The sequence below is a fragment of the Mytilus edulis genome, chromosome 8, assembly GCF_963676685.1.
Source record: "Mytilus edulis chromosome 8, xbMytEdul2.2, whole genome shotgun sequence".
Lineage (NCBI taxonomy): Eukaryota > Metazoa > Mollusca > Bivalvia > Mytilida > Mytilidae > Mytilus > Mytilus edulis.
The window spans coordinates 23,821,255-23,843,689 of NC_092351.1; the positions used below are offsets into that span (position 1 = coordinate 23,821,255).

The 22,435-nt window shown below is 31.8% G+C and overlaps 1 protein-coding gene across 50 annotated transcripts in view; it reads left to right on the top strand.

Moving 5' to 3' along the window:
• Positions 1–501: 501 nt before the first annotated feature.
• The window catches only part of LOC139485133 (probable phosphorylase b kinase regulatory subunit alpha), a 68,786-nt gene continuing 46,852 nt past the window's right edge, over positions 502–22,435 (top strand). For 43 of the 50 annotated variants that reach the window (XM_071269288.1, XM_071269331.1, XM_071269318.1 and 40 more), the window contains exons 1-10: positions 513–684; positions 8,246–8,404; positions 9,417–9,633; positions 10,548–10,630; positions 12,380–12,460; positions 13,916–14,014; positions 15,681–15,722; positions 17,493–17,597; positions 18,973–19,026; positions 20,250–20,372. In XM_071269288.1, the coding sequence (XP_071125389.1) occupies positions 607–684; positions 8,246–8,404; positions 9,417–9,633; positions 10,548–10,630; positions 12,380–12,460; positions 13,916–14,014; positions 15,681–15,722; positions 17,493–17,597; positions 18,973–19,026; positions 20,250–20,372 (1,041 nt within the window). In that variant the 5' untranslated portion in view covers positions 513–606. Of the gene's footprint in view, positions 685–8,245; positions 8,405–9,416; positions 9,634–10,547; positions 10,631–12,379; positions 12,461–13,915; positions 14,015–15,680; positions 15,723–17,492; positions 17,598–18,972; positions 19,027–20,249; positions 20,373–22,435 lie in introns of all 50 variants that reach the window. The other 7 variants (XM_071269312.1, XM_071269324.1, XM_071269310.1 and 4 more) reach the window with 2 other exon arrangements.

Below are 22,435 nucleotides of genomic sequence, written 5' to 3' on the forward strand. Positions count from 1 at the left end.
TAATCATTGTATTGTTACTTTAAATTTAAAAACTTCTTATAAGAATTGAATTTTCTTTCTAAAGGAACAATTGCCTTGGATCATCAAGACCCCATAATAGATTTGCACAAAAGTGAAAAACTTTGAAAATCAACCAGGGGTTATTTGTCTTTGAAGTTTTGAAAGTACTTGTAGTTGATAAACCATCTTTAAAAAATATAATAACGGAATATATAGCTATCACTGCTTTAAGTTTAACCATTGTACCTATGATGAAAGAATTGTTAAGAAATAATTACAGTTTGAGTTGTATCTTTCCAACTCCCGACCTTCAAAATTTTTACACAGGAAGTAAGGAATGATACATATTAGTTTCGTATAGGTTTTTTTTTTATCTGTCTCTCAAATTTATACAATTAAACATAAGAAAATGATATTTCATTAATATTTTTTTTTCAAATTTTTAGTATCCATAAGATCCATTTGAATAAGATAGAAAACAAAAACTTTGCTCAATATTATGTGACCTTCACCTTGTGTATCAGAAAATTAGAAAATGCAGACGATGGAGGTTATGTGGATAAGGGAGGTTAATTATGCATAATATTCTATCATACCTACTGAAATATGCGGAATCGAAGTAATTCTGGCGTTCGTCTTGATTATTACCAGCGCCTTGTCAATAAAACGATTCTAAAACATCAGGTAAATTCAAAATAAATCAACTTGTTGTAGCCATAGTCATAGTATAAAGTAGAGATTGTTTACATTTACAAATCCTTGGTTATAATGCAATGCAATCGGATTAATCCTTGTACTAACCTGAGACTATAATATTTACTGTACTCTTGACTGTACACAATACTATCCAAGTCAAGCACTGACAGACTAGAAAAATTTCCATGCCCAGCCTAAATAGAAACTGTTTAGTGTTATGAAATGAGATAGATTGTGATAAACTGTTTTTAGTCTGAAATATTAATTGGTCATAATGTCAGATCCAGATTGTGATAAACTGTTTTTAGTCTGAACTATTAATTGGTCATAATGTCAGATCAGTCAGATTTTTTTCCCCCTCTGACAAGCCCTGAAACATTTTGGTACAAGCTCAATTTGCAACATATGGGACAACATCCCTAATGCGCCGCGAAATGAGGAACTCAAAAGTCACGTGTAAAGAAAAAATCTCTGTGTAGTGATATTGGACATGTTTCTATTTTTAACAAATGACTGAAGTTAATTATTTGTGGTGATTAGGAAAGTAGAGGAACATAGAATAAATGTGTAAAAACTATGGAGCTATTGAATGTGTTCAAAGTATTAAATTTTCAAAGAACTTATTGTGTTAAAAAGGGGATATTTTACCACAAGGAGCCGCATCACAAAAGGATGTTCGGGGTTTGCTAATTTACGGAAAAAGTAATCTCACTTCGTACCCCGAAAATTTAACCACATATGTGAAAATGTCACAGCTTCGAAACGAGCTATCATACATATCCAAGTTTACGCAGGGGTTAAGAAATTTTGTTATAGCTCACTAGCCCAGGACTTATTGGTAGCAGGATTTTACTAGCCCTGTTGGAAGAACTAATAGCCCAACGCCCAACAAAACTGACCTACTAGACTGAAATATGCCTGAAAAAATTCAGAGGTTACTGCAATATACAATGAATTCTTTAAACATAACAATTTTTATCCGTTGTACAGTACATTTTTTCAAATTGGATACCCAAAACTTACATCAAAAACATATCCCATTAGCAGATATATTCAATTAATCGATAATTGAATATTCATTAAATATACTGTAATAATGAGTTGACCAAATCCCGAGATGGTACAAGTCTTGACCACTTCTAAACATGGTTATATAAAGTCATGCCTTGCATAAAAGGATTAGAGTAATTTTTATCAGATATCATCACTTTTGTGTAAAAGAAATATCAGCTGGTTATATGTAATGCTCATATTTGTTTTCAGTTTTAAAATCCTATTCAAGAATAAATCAAATGACCACAAGTATTTTTGTGAATAAATATCACCATCCATACGGTTTGTGTCTTTTATAATTGTTTTATAAACGAAGTACAGTAATATCCATATTACATTCATCAAAGGTACGATAATTGTGGGCTCTAAATAGATTACAAACCGAGCACAGTCTCTAAACTGAAATTGTTTTTGATATAAATTTTATTTCTTTAAAAATCAAATTCATTTGAATATCAATGAAGAAAAATCATGATTGATGAAATATTATTGCATCAAATTTAAGATTTCTGAAGGCTGTTAATGTTTAGGTCATGGTTCTAGAGACTTCTTCACAGTATGTTTACACAAAACAAAATGGCTGCCATAACATGTGATAACTAAGATATAATAGTGATGTGGGGATTTTTCACTTTCTATTTTGGAAGCGCCAAGATTTTTTTATTACTAGTCCGTCGGGCATATTGGGTTACAAGTTTTGGTTGCCCGAGGCCTAAAGGCTATAGTCCCGGGCGTCGGGCTAGTGGATTTTTTAACCCCTGTTACGATATAGACTGAGCTACAGGAAAAAACGTTACCATTACCGCCTATGTAAAAACAATTAAAGATATTGAGCCATATACATCATGTACATTGTAATTAACAATTCACTGACTGTTCATTGCATAATACATGTAATATCAAGTGGCAAATATTTCTTGCATATTGAGAGAAAAATATAAAAATTGCAATTAACATTAGTTTTTATACGACCGCAAAATTTGAAAAAATTTTCGTCGTATATTGCTATCACGTTGGCGTCGTCGTCGTCCGAATACTTTTAGTTTTCGCACTCTAACTTTAGTAAAAGTGAATAGAAATCTATGAAATTTTAACACAAGGTTTATGACCACAAAAGGAAGGTTGGGATTGATTTTGGGAGTTTTGGTCCCAACATTTTAGGAATTAGGGGCCAAAAAGGGCCCAAATAAGCATTTTCTTGGTTTTCGCACTATAACTTTAGTTTAAGTAAATAGAAATCTATGAAATTTTGACACAAGGTTTATGACCACAAAAGGAAGGTTGGGATTGATTTTGGGAGTTTTGGTTCCAACAGTTTAGGAATTAGGGGCCAAAAAAGGGCCCAAATAAGCATTATTCTTGGTTTTCGCACAATAACTTTAGTTTAAGTGAATAGAAATCAATGAAATTTTAACACAATGTTTATGACCACAAAAGGAAGGTTGGTATTGATTTTGGGAGTTTAGGTCCCAACAGTTTAGGAATTAGGGGCCAAAAAGGGACCCAAATAAGCATTTTTCTTGGTTTTTGCACCATAACTTTAGTATAAGTAAATAGAAATCTATGAAATTTAAACTCAAGGTTTATGACCATAAAAGGAAGGTTGGGTTTGATTTTGGGAGTTTTGGTCCTAACAGTTTAGGAATAAGGGGCCCAAAGGGTCCAAAATTGAACTTTGTGTGATTTCATCAAAAATTGAATAATTGGGGTTCTTTGATATGCCGAATCTAACTATGTATGTAGATTCTTAATTTTTGGTCCCGTTTTCAAATTGGTCTACATTAAGGTCCAAAGGGTCCAAAATTAAACTTAGTTTGATTTTACAAAAATTGAATCCTTGGGGTTCTTTGATATGCTGAATTTAAAAATGTACTTAGATTTTTAATTATTGGCCTAGTTTTCAAGTTGGTCCAAATGGGGGTCCATAATTAAACTTTGTTTGATTTCATCAAAAATTGAATAAATGGGTTCTTTGATATGCCAAATCTAACTGTGTATGTAGATTCTTAATTTTTGGTCCAGTTTTCAAATTGGTCTACATTAAGGTCCAAAGGGTCCAAAATTAAACTAAGTTTGATTTTAACAAAAATTAAATTCTTGGGCTTATTTGATATGCTTTATCTAAATATGTACTTTGATTTTTGATTATGGGCCCAGTTTTCAAGTTGGTCCAAATCAGGATTCCATATCAAGTATTATGCGATAGCAAGAAGTTTTCAATTTGCACAGTATTGCACAATAGCAAGAAATATCTAATTGCACAATATTGTGCAATAGCAATTAATTTTCAATTGGAGTTATCTTTCTTTGTATAGAATAGTAGTTGATAATATATGTTGGAAATTTGCCAGACATGACTATGATGTCATTTTCTATTTTTATTTGCCAATAACTTTATGTAAATAACTTCATTGGAAATTTGCCAATATAAAATGTTGCTGATGAAGCTTTTTTTCCTTATCTTATCTAAAATGTTTTTAGATAATGTATGTTGGACATTTGCCAGACATGACTATGATGTCATTTTCTATTTTTATTTGCTAATAACTTTATGTAAATAACTTCAATTTGCCAATATAAAATGTTGCTGATGAAGTTTTTTTTTATTGTTTTATACAATAAACAATGTATATTCACTTTTACTACCACCCAATCTTTACCATTCAGTGATAACAAGCACTTTATTTTACATTTTAATATTTTATGATGTATTTAAAAGAGTAGTTATTGTTGCAAACTCCATTAGAAATTTGAATTGATATCAGTTTTGGAAAAAGGGAAACGGGGATGTGAAAAAAAAGGGGGGGGGTTTAAATTTTTCTCATTTTAGATTTCATAAATAAAAAGAAAATTTCTTCAAACATTTTTTTGAGAGGATTAATATTCAACAGCATAGTGAATTGCTCAAAGGCAAAAAAAAACTTTTAAGTTCATTAGACCACATTCATTCTGTGTCAGAAACCTATGCTGTGTCAACTTTTTAATTTTAGATTTAAAAAGTTTGAAGAAATCTTTAATTGATTTGTAAAATCTTGACAGTTGTTTTGTGTAAAAAAAAACCATGTAATGTCAAAAATTTGATCACAATCCAAATTCAGAGCTGTATCTCGCTTGAATGTTTTGTCCATACTTGCCCCAACTGTTCAGGGTTCGACCTCTGCGGTCGTATAAAGCTGCGCCCTGCGGAGCACCTGCTTTAAGTTTGTATAATAGTTTATAAAGTAAATTCTTTTACCCTCATATGCTCTGGTAATGCATTAATTTGATGTCTTCCTTTTGCCTTTTAAGGATTTGACACATTTGGGGGATTGGACATGATTGGGCATTCATGAGGCCAAAAAAAGTATGGGTGTTTCCTGTATCCCTACCTACCCTAATTTTTATCCCCTACCCTAAAGTTTTTTTGGCCATTTTTGATTAAGCACTGTTAAAATCACAATGTCATGAATGTTGCTTCCATAGACTGAATGTAAAAAAAAAAATCCCTACCTTCCTACCCTGTTGTTTTTCCAGCATGTGACAGTAAACACACATACTTTTTTGTTTGGCCTGAACAAAACTATTTTGGCACCCTTAGCAACTAGACATGTTTTGCAATTCATTGACGTCATATGCATGGACACGTTTTGGGGAATGGACACGTTTCTGAGTGTTACATAAAATTGAGAATGGAAAAGCCTAAAAAAAATAATGTCGTTTTTCCGATCACCCCCTTGAAATTTTGAAGGGACTGTAGGTAGGGATTTTTTTTTTTTTTTTTTATATAAAAAATACCCCGGAAAAAAAACTAAGTCCAAACCTAAAAAAAATTTGGGCAGCACTTCCCCTAGGAAATAAGCTTTTTAAACCCAATTCCCCTATTTCAGGACCAAAAGTTTGGGATTGTCAGAGAAAGAAATTGAGAAGATGTGGGACAGATTCATTTATAGGAACATGAACCAAACATAATCCCAAACCTACAGATAGACAAATATATTATATACACTGTACCTGGCAGGACAATTTCTTTTGGCAAAGCATCTGTGGCTTTTCATCAGAATGTCTAAAGCGTTGATTGGCTGACCAGTTTCAGATGAATTAATATCAGGTTCATTTTGAAGAAGGGTCTGGCATGAAAATTTGATAAATTTAATTCCAAAAGATTGCATTGTTCCAACAGTTGTGTTATTGTCATCAATCTCGGTCCAGTCATTTTTGCCGGTGGCCGAACACAAAATTTGTGCTGTGTATTTTTTTTCATCGATGTTAGACATTGGATGAATTTCATTGCTAATGTCAAAAAAGGTGTTACTTTCTGTAAAATTTAGAAATATTTTTTTCTCCGCGAAATGGTCACACTTTCCGCGTTGAACATTGAATAGGACGCGTTGTGTTGCCATGTTCAAACACTGACAAACGAAAATAACTACTGCGCATGCTCCCGCATATATAATTAGCCAAGAAGATTCCACTTTCCAGTACATTCTAAAAATAAGCCTCGAGTTTAAAATTAGCGTTGTTTTCTTTTGGGGCGATAAAAAGATCGAGGGACTTAGAATTTATTATTTTCTTTCAGAAAAACAGTCGGTAGGTATACAAATTATTTTTTTCCCCACATCAGCTTTAAAAACTTTTGAGTCGGGGTCTGAAGGACGGCCGGTCGGGTGACCGGAAGCACAACATTTTTTTTTTTTAGGCCAAATGGGGAATGTGTCAAAGAGACAACAACCCATCCATAGAGCAGACAAAGGCCGAAGGCCACCAATGGGTCTTCAATATAGTGAGAAACTCCCACACCCATAGGCGTCCTTCAGCTATCCCCTAAACAAATATGTATACCAGTTCAGTGATAATGGATGTCATACTTAACTCTGAATTATACACAAGAAACTAAAATTAAAAATGATAAAAGACTAACAAAGGCCAGATGCTCCTGACTTGGGACAGGCACAAAAATGTGGCAGGGTTAAACATGTTTTTGAGATCTCAACCCTCCCCCTATACCTCTAGCCAATGTAGAAAAAACAAACACACTACAGTATGCACAGTAAAACTCAGTTCGACAGAAGTCTGAGTCTGATGTCAGAATAGGAAACAAAAGAAAATAAACAAAATGACAATAATACATAAATAACAACAGACTTAACTAGCAGTTACTGACATGCCAGCTCCAGACCCCAATTAAACTGATTGAAAGATTATGTCTTCACTACTTCATCATATGAATATTAGGCACAATCCCTCCTGTTAGGGATTTAGTATTATACCATCATAAAATATATGAGAAGAACATAAATACATAAATTAGGTTGTTAGTTTTCTTGTTTGTTTCTTGTTTTACATTGTCATTTCGGGGTCTTGATCATGACTATGCGGTATGGGCTTTGCTCATTGTTGAAGGCCTTACAGTGATATCATTGATATGTTAATTTCTGTGTTATTTTGGTCTCTTGTGGAGAGTTATCTCATTGGCAATCATACCACATCTTCTTTTTTTTATAACCCGTGTCATGCCAACAACTGGTTTTAGAGTAAATGTGTTTAATTCCGATGCAAAGACCTTATGAATGTGACTGTATACATGCGCATGTATATTGATAGAAAAATATGATTTATTTCATTTTCTAGGAGTAATGCTCCTTTGAATCTTAATTTATGACATAATCATGATAATATTCGAATCTGTAACAGTTAGTATATATTTGGGTACAAAACCTCTGAAACCATGCAACAGAATTCCATGAAACTTTGTATTTTGTGAGAATAAAACCTGTTGATGTGCATATGCACATCACTTTCGTAGAAGGAATGAGTCTTTTAACATAGGAATCTTATGAGATGTTATTTGCCAGTGATGATGGCAATTCAGGGGTATGGAGTCTGTGAGTGGGCTTATTGGTTACCAATGGTATGTTCCCATTTGAATTACATTTTATGGATTTTGTCTATGTTTATTATTACATTTGTATCAAGGGCGGATTAAGGCGGGGGCGTGGCAGGCGTGCGCCCCCCTAAAATTTGCAAAGCATGGGTTGTCTTCAGCTTATTTAAGTATCAGAAGAGACCATTCCATCATTTTTAACAGTCAAAGTATAAAAAAAACAGTCAGTTTGTCAGAATCAACGTGATTACTTATCAACTGACCTACGATTTATTAATTATTTCAAAGGAAGGTGTCAAGCGCGGAGCTATGTTGGATGACAAGTATAATATAGATTTTTAGCAGTTAAAGAAAAAACAAATGTTACATTGTATTTGCAGTTTTTATAATCTATTTCTTTGATAATCGAAGTCCCAAAACATCCTTTTTTCACAAAATTCGCTGTTGTAATGGTCAGGTGAGCTGAGAATAAAACTTTGCGCCCCCCCCCCCCCCCCCCCCCCCCTAATCAATAATCTTGGATCCGCCCCTGCGTATATGTATTGTCTATTCCTGATAACCATGATAACATTTTTTGTAATTGATTATAATATTTTAGAATAAATATATATATAATTTTATAATTTATAATTTCAGAATCCTGTTACTGGACTTTTTCCAGCCAGTGAAACAAACAATCATGCCTGGGTCAGAGACAATGTTTATTCCATTATGGCGGTATGGGGTTTGGCTCTGGCTTACAGGAAAACAGCAGATTTGGATGAGGACAGGGCCAAATCATTTGAATTAGAACAGGTATATATTCATGCATAGGATTGTCCTAATAACTAAATAAAGAATAAATGTACATTTTATCCAGTTATTAATTAATTGAACTATGACAGAGTTAAAGAGATGAATGTACAGCTAGCTGCCTACAGTTTCAGTTCACTAATATTTTAACTTTTCAACCAATGCTATTCAAATTTGTTAAGACTGATGACAAGACTGAGGTCAAGTTTGATGTTAAGGATTTTTCATTCCACTCAGGAGTAATTCTCATTAATTGATATATTGTATTATCATGATTATGACAATTTAAGTTACTTCTGTGTACAATCATACAATGTATTAAAACTTATGATTATATAACCAATTCTTTTTAAATTGTGAAAGTGATTTTAAAATGGAGGTCAAGTTTAATATTGTTGTTTTGAACAAATATGCATACAAGCAAGTTACATGCACAAAAAAAGGGTCCACTTCCTATATATACTGTATAAGTAGAATTTTTCTTTGAGGATTTTGTTTATTTCTTGGATACAAATTATCCACGAAATTAAAACCCCAACGAAAATTTAACTGTAGATTTACATTATTTTATGATCTGACAAAATCTTATTGACATTATATAAAAGATGAACATAAATACATACAATGAAATAAATAAGTTAATTGATTAGACAGCGATATTCAAAGGTTTTCTTTACATCAGATTATAATCTTGACATTTACATAACTGTTTTCTAAACTTAAAAACCACGAAAATTAATCCCCACAAACTTACTTTTGGATACAAAACCACGAAATTTTAACCCCATGAAAATTAATGTTTATACAGTATACACAAGGTGATAGCATATATAGGATGTTGCTGGAATAAGTCACTTTTTCAAGCATGAAAATATGTGAATAGGTCGGGAAAAGTATTAGAAATATATGATTGGGTCAATAAAGTACCCATAACTTCTTTGTTTGTCATCTTTCTATGTGTTCTTGAGCTATTAAATAATAATGAATACACAGTAGTTTATTTTTACTTTTGCAGTCAGTGGTAAAGTTAATGAGAGGACTTTTAAGATGTATGATGATGCAAGTGAACAAACTTGAGAAATTTAAATATAGCCAGAACAAAACGGATGCTCTCCATGCCAAGTATTGTAGTTTGACTGGTAAAACTGTTGTAGGAGATACACAATGGGGACATCTTCAGATAGATGCTACTTCCTTATACCTACTGATGCTGGCACAGATCACAGCTTCAGGTAGTAGACACGCACAACTAATAAACAAATATTTGGATCTATTTATCAAATAAAGCATTAAAAATACTTGGTTTTAGAGGGTTGCACAAAGAAATAGTTATATAACTCATCTTTCTTGAGGTCCACAAACTGACAAAGAAATAGTTATATAACTCATCTTTCTTGAGGTCGTCATCATAGAAAAGCATATAGATCTATAGAATCTTTGTAAGAAAAAAGAAAAAAAATGTACATGGCATACAGGAGTTTTAAAAAATAATGATGATGTTCAATATTCATGGTACAACTGGATAACATTCTATGAAAAGTTAAAAATGATGAAATAATTTTACAAATGCTTCCAGTGGTTGTTTTCAATAAATTTTATTTTGTGTTTGAAGGAATTAAGATATGTAATATAATTGTATTGTGTTAACTACAGAACAGAAAAACTATCAGATATTTTTTATGCCCCATATATGGGCATTATGTTTTTGAAGTCCAATTTACTTGAATCTTGGTACACATGTTCCCTATGATATGATCTTTCTAATTTTAATGCCAAATTAGAGATTTTTCCACATTTTCACGGTTCATTGAACATAGAAAATGATAGTGTGGATGGGGCATCCGTGTACTTTGGACACATTCTTGTTTATATTATGTTTGCAGTTGCATATTGATTACATGAGGATGGATAAAAAAATTGGATATACATGTCTATGAGACAGCATGACCTATTAACAAATAGAAAATAAAAGGACATCTTTATATCTTGAAATTTTTCAACTTAATAACAATGACAGATATTCGTAACTTTTAATACAATGTAGAAGAATTGCAATTGATTTTCATCCAATTAGTTTTAGTGTCAATTTAATTCATGACTCTTTATCAAAGATTTTTTTTTTAAATGATAATTTTGTCTATTGTAGGTTTACAAATTGTTTACACACTTGATGAAGTATCTTTCGTACAGAACCTTGTATTTTATATAGAATCTGCATATAGAACTCCAGTGAGTGAATTACTTAAGTACTGTAATATCTGAAATACATTTTGTAGATGCTTGTAAGCATTATAATTAGGAATCACTGATTAAAGGTAAAATATGAGATCTTATAGAAGTGAATTACAAAAATTGTGATGGAATTGTGTTGGAATTAATGCTAAATGTATCAACAAAGGGTCATCTGACATAACGAATGGGAGTTTTTAAAAATGCAAACCTTATATACTGTCACATTTTTCGCATTGATAAAAACTTTGCAATCCAAAAGTTTTTGAATTTACAGTACATTGCACTCTTGATTTGTACTTCACATAATGTACACAGCCTGCAGTCTGCAGGGTTAGCCACTAGTCCGATGCCCCAGACTAGTAAAATTTCATTCGGCCTAGTAAGTTTTTGCAAAACTTTGTTTGGCCAAATAAGAAAAATGTCAGAATATTAGTCTTCGAACTAGTAGTTGAAAAAGTTTTTGGTGCAGACTACTGACAGCTACTTTTGCATAGGTACTATTTCTATACCAAAAATCTGCAGTACTGTAAATCTACTTTTGATATTCAGTAGTAGTACTATTTTGCTACTTTCAAATTATTGTCATATTTAGGTATTTTACAGTGCTTGATTTGTACTACAGGTTTTTGGTTACACTGTTACATTTTCAGCATTTTAAAAATTTGTCTCTTAAAGTTATGATATCTGTTGGTATTATTTCTGTACCAAAATTTTAAGTACAAATCAAGTACTGTAAAATGCAGGAGTCGGTTTCATGAAAAAGTTATGACAAAATTGATCGTAAGTATACTTAACTGTTTATGACTAACTACTAATTTATTGTGTGAAATCAACTCCTGGCACCTAAATATTACAATAACTTTAAAGTAAAGAAATAGTACTGAATTCTGATATAGGTAATTTACCGTGTCTAAAATGATAGTGCTTTACAGTATTTTAAAAAATACATGACAATATATATCTCAAAGTACATAATCATGATAATAGTAAATTGTTTGAACTAAAATATATGATTTTGGATAGAACAACCACAGATATTCATTTTGGTTGGAACACACAGCACATGTTTCTAACTTTATAAACTGTAAATTGGAGTCCAACAACAATTACAAAGTAAATGCAACAATGGAAAAAAAAGTATTTATGGTTGCTGTTTAATTGGCATATATTCAGCATATCCTCATAAATATATTATGAGATGTGAACTCTATATTTTTTTATACGACTGCTAAAAATAAAAAAAATATTGGTCGTATCTTGCTATCACGTTGTCGTCCAAAGACAGATCGTTTCCTGATAATAACTTTAGTATAAGTAAATAGAAATCAAGGTTTATAACCTCTAAAGGAAGGTTTGTATTGATTTTTGGGGTTATGGTCCCAATTGTTTAGGAATAAGGGGCCAAAAAAAGGGCCCAAATAAGAATTGTTGGGTCAATTCGCAACAGCATAGTGTATTGCACATAAGCAAAAAATTGAATATAAATTTAAATCATATAACCAATTTGAAGTTCTTTGACTACAGTTATTCTGTGTCAGAAACCTATTATGTGTCAAAAATATAATTACAATCCAAATTCAGACCTGTATCAAGCATGAATTTCCATTTTGGCCCCAAGTTTTCAGGTTTGGACATCTGCGGTCATATCCAGCTGCGCTCAGCAAAGCAATTTATTTGCATATATACATAAAGAAAATGAACTTTACATGTATTCCATGTCTCAGTATAGATTTTTTTCAATTTCAGGATTATGGTATATGGGAGAGAGGAGATAAAACCAATCATGGATATCCAGAATTAAATTCCAGTTCAATTGGAATGGCTAAGGTAGTATTGATTTCTTTTCTTCTATCGAAGGCTGGAGGTATTTAATGGTCCATTATACTCCCATTAAAAGCTGGAGGTATTTAATGGTCCATTATACTCCCATTAAAGGCTGGAGGTATTTAATGGTCCATTATACTCCCATTAAAGGCTGGAGGTATTTAATGGTCCATTATACTTCCATCAAAGGCTGGAGGTATTTAATGGTCAATTATACTCCCATTAAAGGCTGGAGGTATTTAATGGTCCATTATACTCCCATTAAAGGCTGGAGGTTTTTAATGGTCCATTACACTCCCATTAAAGGCTGGAGATATTTAATGGTCCATTATACTCCCAATTAAGGCTGGAGGTATTGAATGGTCCATTATACTCCCATAAAAGGCTGGAGGTATTGAATGGTCCATTATACTACCATAAAAGGCTGCAGGTATTTAATGGTCCATTATACTTCCATAAAAGGCTTCAGGTATTTCATGGTCCATTATACTTCCATCAAAGGCTGGAGGTCCATTATACTTCCATTAAAGATTGGAAATATTTAATGGTCCATTATCCTCCCATTGAAGGCTGGAGGTATTTAATGGTCCATTATACTTCCATTAAAGACTGGAAATATTTAATGGTCCATTATCCTCCCATTAAAGGCTGGAGGTATTTAATGGTCCATTAATTTGTCTGTTCACACTTTGTACGATAACTAAATTTCTCTTTAACCAATTCTACTTCACTTAAGCACAACATATGAATTGAGAACAGAGAGCTCCCTTATTTAAAACTTTTCAAACCTTATAGATACATTTATAATGTTTTAGACTTATGAATGCCTGTAGAAGTTACCCGGTTCTCAGGGGTCAAAATTAGCAATGGTCTGGTGGTCCAAGACCAGTAGTATTTGAATGGCAATCTCGGTTTGTTTTCAAAAAAATTACATGCAAAATCAGTTACACATTACTGGGGGTACTACATATTATAATTGGTCAAATTAATTAATCTCAGGTGAGCGTCCTTCACAACAATACAAAATGTGGAAATTTTTGAAAGGAGTTATGCCCTACAAAATAATTGTAATAAGTGACATTCAAAAGGAAGATCGGAATAAAGTTTTTGAAATTGCCAAAAGGATTGTGATAATGTGGAAGACAATGTTGACATTTTTCTGTCCTTGATCCTGATTTTGATAAAAAAAATCATTGAGATTATCAAAGCTTTTAAATCAAAATCAGGATCAATAGTCTCTTTTTCTTGATAAATGTATGTAAAAAAAAAAGCATGAAAATAAAAGTAAGCATCTATCATTTATATTAGTTTTTGTCAAATGAATGTCATTTTGACCAGTATAGATTTGGAGCTACACCAGTAGATTTTTCAGTCCATTGGTCTAGCTGACCAGTAAACAAAAAGCTTAAAAATCGACCCCTGGGTACTCATGTTTAATTTTTGAATTTTGAATTTCAGGCTGCCTTGGAAGCTATTAATGAATTAGATCTGTTTGGATCTAGAGGAGGGCCTCATTCTGTGGTACATGTACTTCCTGATGAGGCTCAACAGTGCCAGGTATGTTCTGATAAAGCCTGTTTGGACTGTTTGTAGTCCGAAAGTGATGAGGTTTAGTATTTTACTATGGTAAAGCCAATAATGTATATCCTGTGTCAGTAGATTGCAGTAACATCATGTCCTTTCATTTATTCAATCTCATTTTAAAATTATTTTTAATGAACAAAAGATCTCACAGGTTATGTTGGTACAAAAATGTTTGCTTTTTAAAATCACAATACTTAAGTTCTAATATAAACTGTTTAATTTACTGTGTTCTATTTCATTTTACCAACAAAATTCATGTGATAACTTCAGATACCTATACGGTGTTGGGATCAATACAAGATTATTTGCATGAAAACATTAATACATGGGAGATGCAGGGCTTCCAAAAAATATTTGAGCCAGCCGGACATTTCATATTTGATCCCGATTTTAATCCCTTAAGACTTAGTCACAAAAGGCAATTATGGTAATCAGATGGCCATTCCAATGATTGACATTACATTAAAAAAAAAACAATTTTAAACTTTACTTTGATATGATATGAATTTGATGTTAGGATGTTACTGTTAAATTGGCAGTGCATCATTCAAAGTGTGCACATCAGCGTGCTCATATCTGCCATAGACTTTTTATTTGTGCAAAATGACATTGTCAAAAACTACTTTCGTTTTCAACCGGATGTTGACTTGACAATGGTAAAACATGGACCATAAACGGATACGTAAAATCCATGTATTTTTACAAAGCACGACTGAGAGAAGAAGCTCTTTCCACGTTATTTCTTCAACAAAATACTTGAATTGAACGTTAGATACAGGTATCATTGATAATTTTAGCATTTTTGAAGAAATGTAGGATGCATTATTAAATTTCCCACCTGTGCACATGCGCACACGTGTTCTAGTTCATACGACATAGTTCTGACGATTTTTTATTTAAAACCTTAAAATTTTTCATCAAATCATTTTGATAAACTAATTTCTAATAATTTTAATCTTTAGAATGAAATCAATTAGATACAAACCGCTGAAATGTAAGAAAATATTTGTGATTAAACCGATCAATTTATACGATGTCCGGTACTGATCATAGTTCACCTGTCACCTGAACAGGTAGATTTCAGCTGTCCAACTACTAATTAGCCTTGATTAAAATTAGAAAGCATTGAAGTAGGTGTTGTTTTGATAGTAATTAATCATCATGTCACATTTATGACCGGAAACGTGTTGATGTTAAAGGCAAAAGGTTGGGTCAAAAAGATCGTGAATTATGTAAAAATGACCGAAAAAGCCTTGAAAAATAAAAAGTATATGACCGTTTCATTCTTTGCCCAGCCGGACTTTTACCGGACATTATACAAATGACCGGAATATATGACCGTTTTGGAAGCCCTGGGGAGATGTCATCTTACAGCAGGTTTTCATAAGGTTGAAGTTGTCAAACTAGAACAGTGTGGTCAACCTTTTATAGTGTAGATCTGTTTTATTCATACGTATGCTTAATTTGTCTTGTGTATAAAATTGCCATGTGCATAGAAAAATGTCAAAACATACATCTTTTTCTATCTCTTCTTTGAAATAACAACAGTTTGAATTATCCTGAATCTCTCTTGTTAGTAAGTAAAATGAAGATTTTTGTATTTGTAGCTGTTTAACTTTTTTGAAAATATTTATTACAGGCCATTCTTCACTCTATGTTACCCAGAGAATCAAATTCCAAAGTAAGTACCCTTAGACAGATTGGTCTATACAGTAATGGTTACTATAGCAGAGGTAATTGAAATAACGTATCATTGCTAAAAAATAATTGCAGAGGTAAATTATATATAAAGTAAACTGACTTGAGCTGTTTCAAGTGAAAATTTCAATTACAGCAAAAAAAAATATTGCAACAGAGTATGATTTAGGTTCTTTTGTGTTATGTGGTATACAAGTTTTGTTTTTTCAGAGTTTAGTATGACGTTCATTATCACTGAACTAGTATACATTTTTGTTAAGGGGCCAGCTGAGGTAAGCCTCTGGGTGCGGGAGTTTCTCTCACTGTATTGAAGACCTATTGGTGGCCTTCGGCTCAGAGATGGGTCCGATTACTTTCAATGTAATTGATTAAATTACAATTACTTTGTCATTTGTACGATTAAATTAAATTAATGATTACATCATTTCTGAAAGTGTCTGATTAAATTAATGATTACATTGGCAAAGTAATCATGATTACATCTGATTACAATGAATTAAAAAAAACACATTTTGCATGATGTGAATGAATAAATGTTTAATATATAACTATAGCATTTTTTAGAAAGTATTGTGTATTCTATATTATAAAATGATAACTTCAAACTTCATCTATTTAATAAACCTCAAAAGTTCACTTCATACATACATGAACATTGTGTCACTGGTATGTTGACCCATCGAACTTTATCATCATTAATCTCTGATTATTATTTTGACTTCAATTGAATATAGCTTTATCAAAAGCGTTTGCTGTTTGTCTTCTGACCTATTTTAGACTTTAATTTATATTTGTTTCAAGGTGCAGTTTATGGGAGTTAAAATATGGATGAAATAAAGTGACCAGTTTAATCAAATAGTAAACAAAATACAAGTGCTAAAAATCATTGCATTTTACATGTCCAGTCCAAATACATACAAAAAATTGCTTATTTTAAACAAGATATTTGTTTTTTAAATTTTTAATACATTTTGTGCTAATTAGATAATTGATCACATGTCTGATTTATCTTTTACCATATATTGTCCTACAGCTATACTCAGTTGGTAATTGCAATAAAAACAAACCTTAATTGGTTTCCTACCTGTCAATTCAAAGTTGACAAAAATCACAACATTAACAAAGATTATAATTAAGGGTTAAAGAAAAGTATTACTTGAATATAACAAATCATTGATAAATTATTATCAAATATATATGTACATCTTTAAATTGTGAATGTATGTACAATATCTTTCACTTAGGCCAGAAACATAAAATTGTATTATAGGTCTCTTTTTAGGCTATTGATCATTGTTGATGACTTTTAAATACTGTAACAGTTTATGTTTTACTGAAGTATACAACCCAATTGTCATGCTTTATAAAAAAAAACTATCTTTAACATGTTCAATAAATTGAATAAGAATAACAAACAGTTTCCGTTAATGACCATAAACACAGTTTAAGATTATTTTTTTTTCCATTGTAATCAGAATGTAATCATAAAGTAATCAGGATTACAGGGTATTTTGAAAAGTAATTGATTAAATTAAATTACATGTAATCAGATTTTTGGGTGATTAATGATTACAATGATTACTTGAAAAATTGTAATCAATTACAGCTGATTAACGATTACAATTACAATTACCCCAACTCTGCTTCGGCTGTTATTTGCTCTTTGGTGGGATTGTTGTCTCTTTGACACACTCCCCATTTCCATTCTCAATTTTATTGTAGTACAACTGACTATTTTCTGTACATTTTTTAGGAAATAGATGCAGCTTTGTTGTCCATATTAAGTTTTCCAGCATTTGCAGTAGATGATACTCGAATAATTGAGGAAACCAAGAACATGATTAAAGAAAAATTACAGGTTGGTTTCTTAACATTTTGGTACAGATATGTAATTTTTTTAAATATTTATGTCATGAAAATTGAGAATATAGCAAAAAAAATCATTCTTATTTGTCTTCTCATGTTAAATACTAGTGATAAAAGATAGCAAACATTTCTCATGTTAAATACTAGTGATAAAAGATAGCAAACATTTCTTATGTTAAATACTAGTGATAAAAGATAGCAAACATTTCTTATGTTAAATACTAGTGATAAAAGATAGCAAACATTTCTTATGTTAAATGCTAGTGATAAAAGATAGCAAACATTTCTTATGTTAAATACTAGTGATAAAAGATAGCAAACATTTCTTATGTTAAATACTAGTGATAAAAGATAGCAAACATTTCTTATCTTTTCATTTTTGTTGCTTTAAATAGGATGTTAGTAGTGAGTGATGAACACAAGATACAGGGTACAAACTTATAATTCATAGAATCAAAAAATTATAAACAATTCAACATTATAGTGTTCCAAATACTGCAAGATACAATTACTAATGCCTTTTAAGGAAAGATAGAAAAATCAGGTGTTTTAAGGGGGCTCCTGGGTATAAATGATTTTTTTTTTTCTAATATAGGATTTCGCTATATTTTTTCATAAATGAACTTTATCATATACTTAAAAGAAAAATGAAATAAAAAAATGGGGTCACCGTTCATTTAAGCTAAAATCTGCCTCTAGAAGAAGCATACATTTTTGTTAATGTCCTTTTTTTCTGTTGAACTAATAGGAGAAAAAGAGGAAATATCGAAATAAAAAAATAACCTAATATAAGAAATCGCTTAAATTTAACAATTATTTAGTTTATGTACAGCTTATTTGAAAACAATAATAAAAAATATAGGTCACCGATGAGTTAAAAAAGATAGTTCAAATTTAAGGCCAAAAAATGGCATTTTTGCACCAAAGGGAGATAATTTGGAGCTTTTTCAATTTTTAAAGTCATCTGGGGCCAAACCAAATAATTTTTTTGGGTTGTTTTTTGTACCATATCATAAAGTAACAACTAATAGTGTAATAAATAAAATTTGTAATGAAAAAAATAAAGGTTTAATTTTTTGCTAAAATTTTTGTACCCATGAGCCACCTTAATGTGAAGAATCACTATTTTATCACATCACATCACATTAGTCTGAATCGTTAACCACAAGTCCTATGGCCCAGAATAGTGAAATTTTATTCCCAATAGCAAATATTTGCAAAACATTGTTTAAACACATAAAAAAATGGCCCAAATATTGGTCTTCGGACTAGTAGTAGGCTGTCACATAAAACAAGACCATTTGTTAAATGACACATAATAGTTTTAGAAGCATAGTATTAGTTTCCTTTTCTTTGTTAATAAATAGGGAAAGTATGGTTGTGCTAGATTTCTTAGAGATGGTCACTGGACGGCAAAAGAGGTAAGCTTACTTAAAACATGAAATTACATAGCATTATATTTGCTGATCTTTACATGAATGTATGTTATACACAAGCCAATATCTCATGTTATCAGAGACTTGATGTACATATTCACATTGAACATTGAAGTGTTCCCTTGACGTCAAATTGTCACGAAAGACACATTTGGTTTCCGGACAATAACTTAAGTTAAATAGAATGGATCTCTATGAAATTTATAAGAAGGTTCAATACCACAAAAGGAAGGTTGGGATTGATTTTGGGGATGATGGTCCCAATTGTTTTTAAATTAGGGGCCAAAAAGGGGCCCAAAACAAGCATTTTTCTACTTTCAGGAAAATAACTTGTGTATAAGTATTTCAATTGCTCTGAAATTGTACCACAATGTTAAATACCACAAGTAGAAGGTTTGGATTCATTTTGGGGGTTATGGTGCCAACAGTTTAGGAATTAAGAGCCAAAAAGGGGCCAAAAACAAGTATTTTTCTAGTTTCCAGACAATAACTTGTGTTTAAGTGTATGGATCTCTCTGAAATTGTACTACAAGATTTCATACTACTAAGGAAAATAATGGGATATAGGGTGGTAGTAATTGCTCTATAGGTGGGAATCTAAAACTTTGGGGGGTTCCAATTTTTTCTTCTTCAAAATATTTTAAAATTTCAAATATTTCAAGAAGAAATCTTTAATTGCACAGTAGTAGTATTGCTCAATAAATTTTTAAGATCTTGACATTTATTTTGTGTCAGAAACCTATAGTATGTAAAAAATTTGATCACGATCCAAGTTCAGACAGTATTAAGCTTGAATATTGTGTCCAAATTTGCCCGAACTGTTCAAGGTTCAACCTCTGCGGTCGAATAAGGCTGCGCTCAATGAAGCATTTTATTTCAGATTTTTTTCTGTCCAAAAAATGAAGTAGTCACATTTGTGATCAGTCTCAACCTTCTATATATGTTATGCATAATCATCAAATACGACATGTTTTTCAATATTAAGATTGAACACAAATGCGGCCACTTCCTTTTTTAGAGAAAAATCATCTAGAAATTAGCCCAAAGTGCTAAAATTGTGAATGTTTCAGTAATTTTGCATAACTTGATCTTGCATTTTATGATTGTCAAGAAATTACAATAATGAATGAACACACTGATTTCTGACTTAATATTAGTGTATTGTGGTTGGATAACAAAATACATGTTATTGGTGTATTAATTTTCAGGATAGAAACCGCTTACACTATGAACCATGGGAACTACAAGTGTTTGAACACATTGAATGTCAGTGGCCTATGTTCTTTGCATACCTATTACTTGATGCAGCCTTCTTTAATAACAAAGAGGAGGTAAGCAAGATTTTTGTATAAGTAAATACATTAAAATAAAATTGAGAATGGAAATGGGGAATGTGTCAAAGAGACAACAACCCGACCAAATAAAAAACAACAGCAGAGGGTCACCAACAGGTCTTCAATGTAGCGAGAAATTCCCGCACCCGGAGGCGTCCCTCAGCTGGCCCCTAAACAAATATATACTAGTACAGTGATAATGAACGCCATACTAATTTCCAAATTGTACACAAGAAACTAAAATTAAAATAATACAAGACTAACAAAGGCCAGAGGCTCCTGACTTGGGACAGGCGCCAAAATGCGGCGGGGTTAAACATGTTTGTGAGATCTCAACCCTCCCCTATACCTCTAACCAATGTAGAAAAGTAAACGCATAACAATACGCACTTTAAAATTCAGTAAGATTTGGAAAGTCTATCAAAGTCTTATACAAGATTGAATTTTTTTATAAATTTCTAGTTTTTGTTGGTTTAAAGTATTTTTAATATTGTACTAATAAAAAAAAAGTTTGTATCCATAGTCATGTTAATTTTTTTAGCTCACCTGGCCTAAAAGGCCAAGTGAGCTTTTCTCATCACTTGGCGTCCGGCGTCCGTCGTCGTCCGTCGTCGTCGTTAACTTTTACAAAAATCTTCTCCTCTGAAACTACTGGGCCAAATTAAACCAAACTTGGCCACAATCATCATTGGAGTATCTAGTTTAAAAAATGTGTCCGGTGACCCGGCCAACCATCCAAGATGGCCGCCATGGCTAAAAATAGAACATAGGGGTAAAATGCAGTTTTTGGCTTAAAACTCAAAACCCAAAGCATTTAGAGCAAATCTGACATGGGGTAGAATTGTTAAACAGGTGAAAATCTATCTGCCCTGAAATTTTCAGATGAATCGGATAACCCGTTGTTGGGTTGCTGGCCCTGAATTAGCAATTTTAAGGAAATTTTGCTGTTTTTGGTTATTATCTTGAATATTATTATAGATAGAGATAAACAGTAAACAGCCATAATGTTCAGCAAAGTAAGATTTACAAATAAGTCAACATCACTGAAATGGTCAGTTGACCCCTTTAGGAGTTATTGCCCTTTATAGTCAATTTTTAACCATTTTTCATAAATCTTAGTAATATTTTACAAAAATCATCTCCTCTGAAACTACTGTTTGAAAAATAGAACATGGGGTAAAATGCAGTTTTTGGCTTATAACTCAAAACCCAAAGCATTTAGAGCAAATCTGACATTGGTAAAATTGTTTATCAGGTCAACATTTATCTGCTCTGAAATTTTTAGATGAATCGGACAACCCGTTGTTGGGTTGCTGACCCTGAATTGTAAGTTTTAAGGAAATTTTGCTGTTTTTGGTCATTATGTTGAACATTATTATTGATAGACATAAACTGTAAACAACAATAATGTTCAGCAAAGTAAGATTTACAAATAAGTCTACATGACCGAAATGGTCAATTGACCCCCTTAGGAGTTATTGTTCTTTATAGTCAATTTTTAACAATTTTCATAAATTTTTACTAACATTTTCCACTGAAACTAATGGGCCAAGTTCATTATAGATAGAGATAATTTTAAGCAGCAAGAATGTTCAGTAAAGTAAGATGTACAAACACATCACCATCACCAAAACACAATTTTGTCATGAATCCATCTGCTTCCTTTAATATTCACATAGACCAAGGTGAGCGACACAGGCTCTTTAGAGCCTCTAGTTTATATCAATACTGTGGTGAAACTAATTTATTTCTATGAAAATTTTGATAGAACAATGAAATCCAAAAGGTATTTTCCCACCAAAATTTGAGATTTTTGGGTAAGGGCCATTTTTTGCCTCAAATATTAAGTTTATTGTTTCAGGAGAAAAACATACCTTATTTAGTTAAAATCACTCAAGTTTGTCTTATATTAACTCAGTAGTATTTAGAAACCAAATAGACCAAAAGTAGAGATTTTGTTGAAAGATTACAAAATTAACTGGATTTTAACCGAATTTAAGCATAGAAAATATTTTGGGCAAGCTTAGACAGACAAACTAGATTTATATTCAAGTCAGATA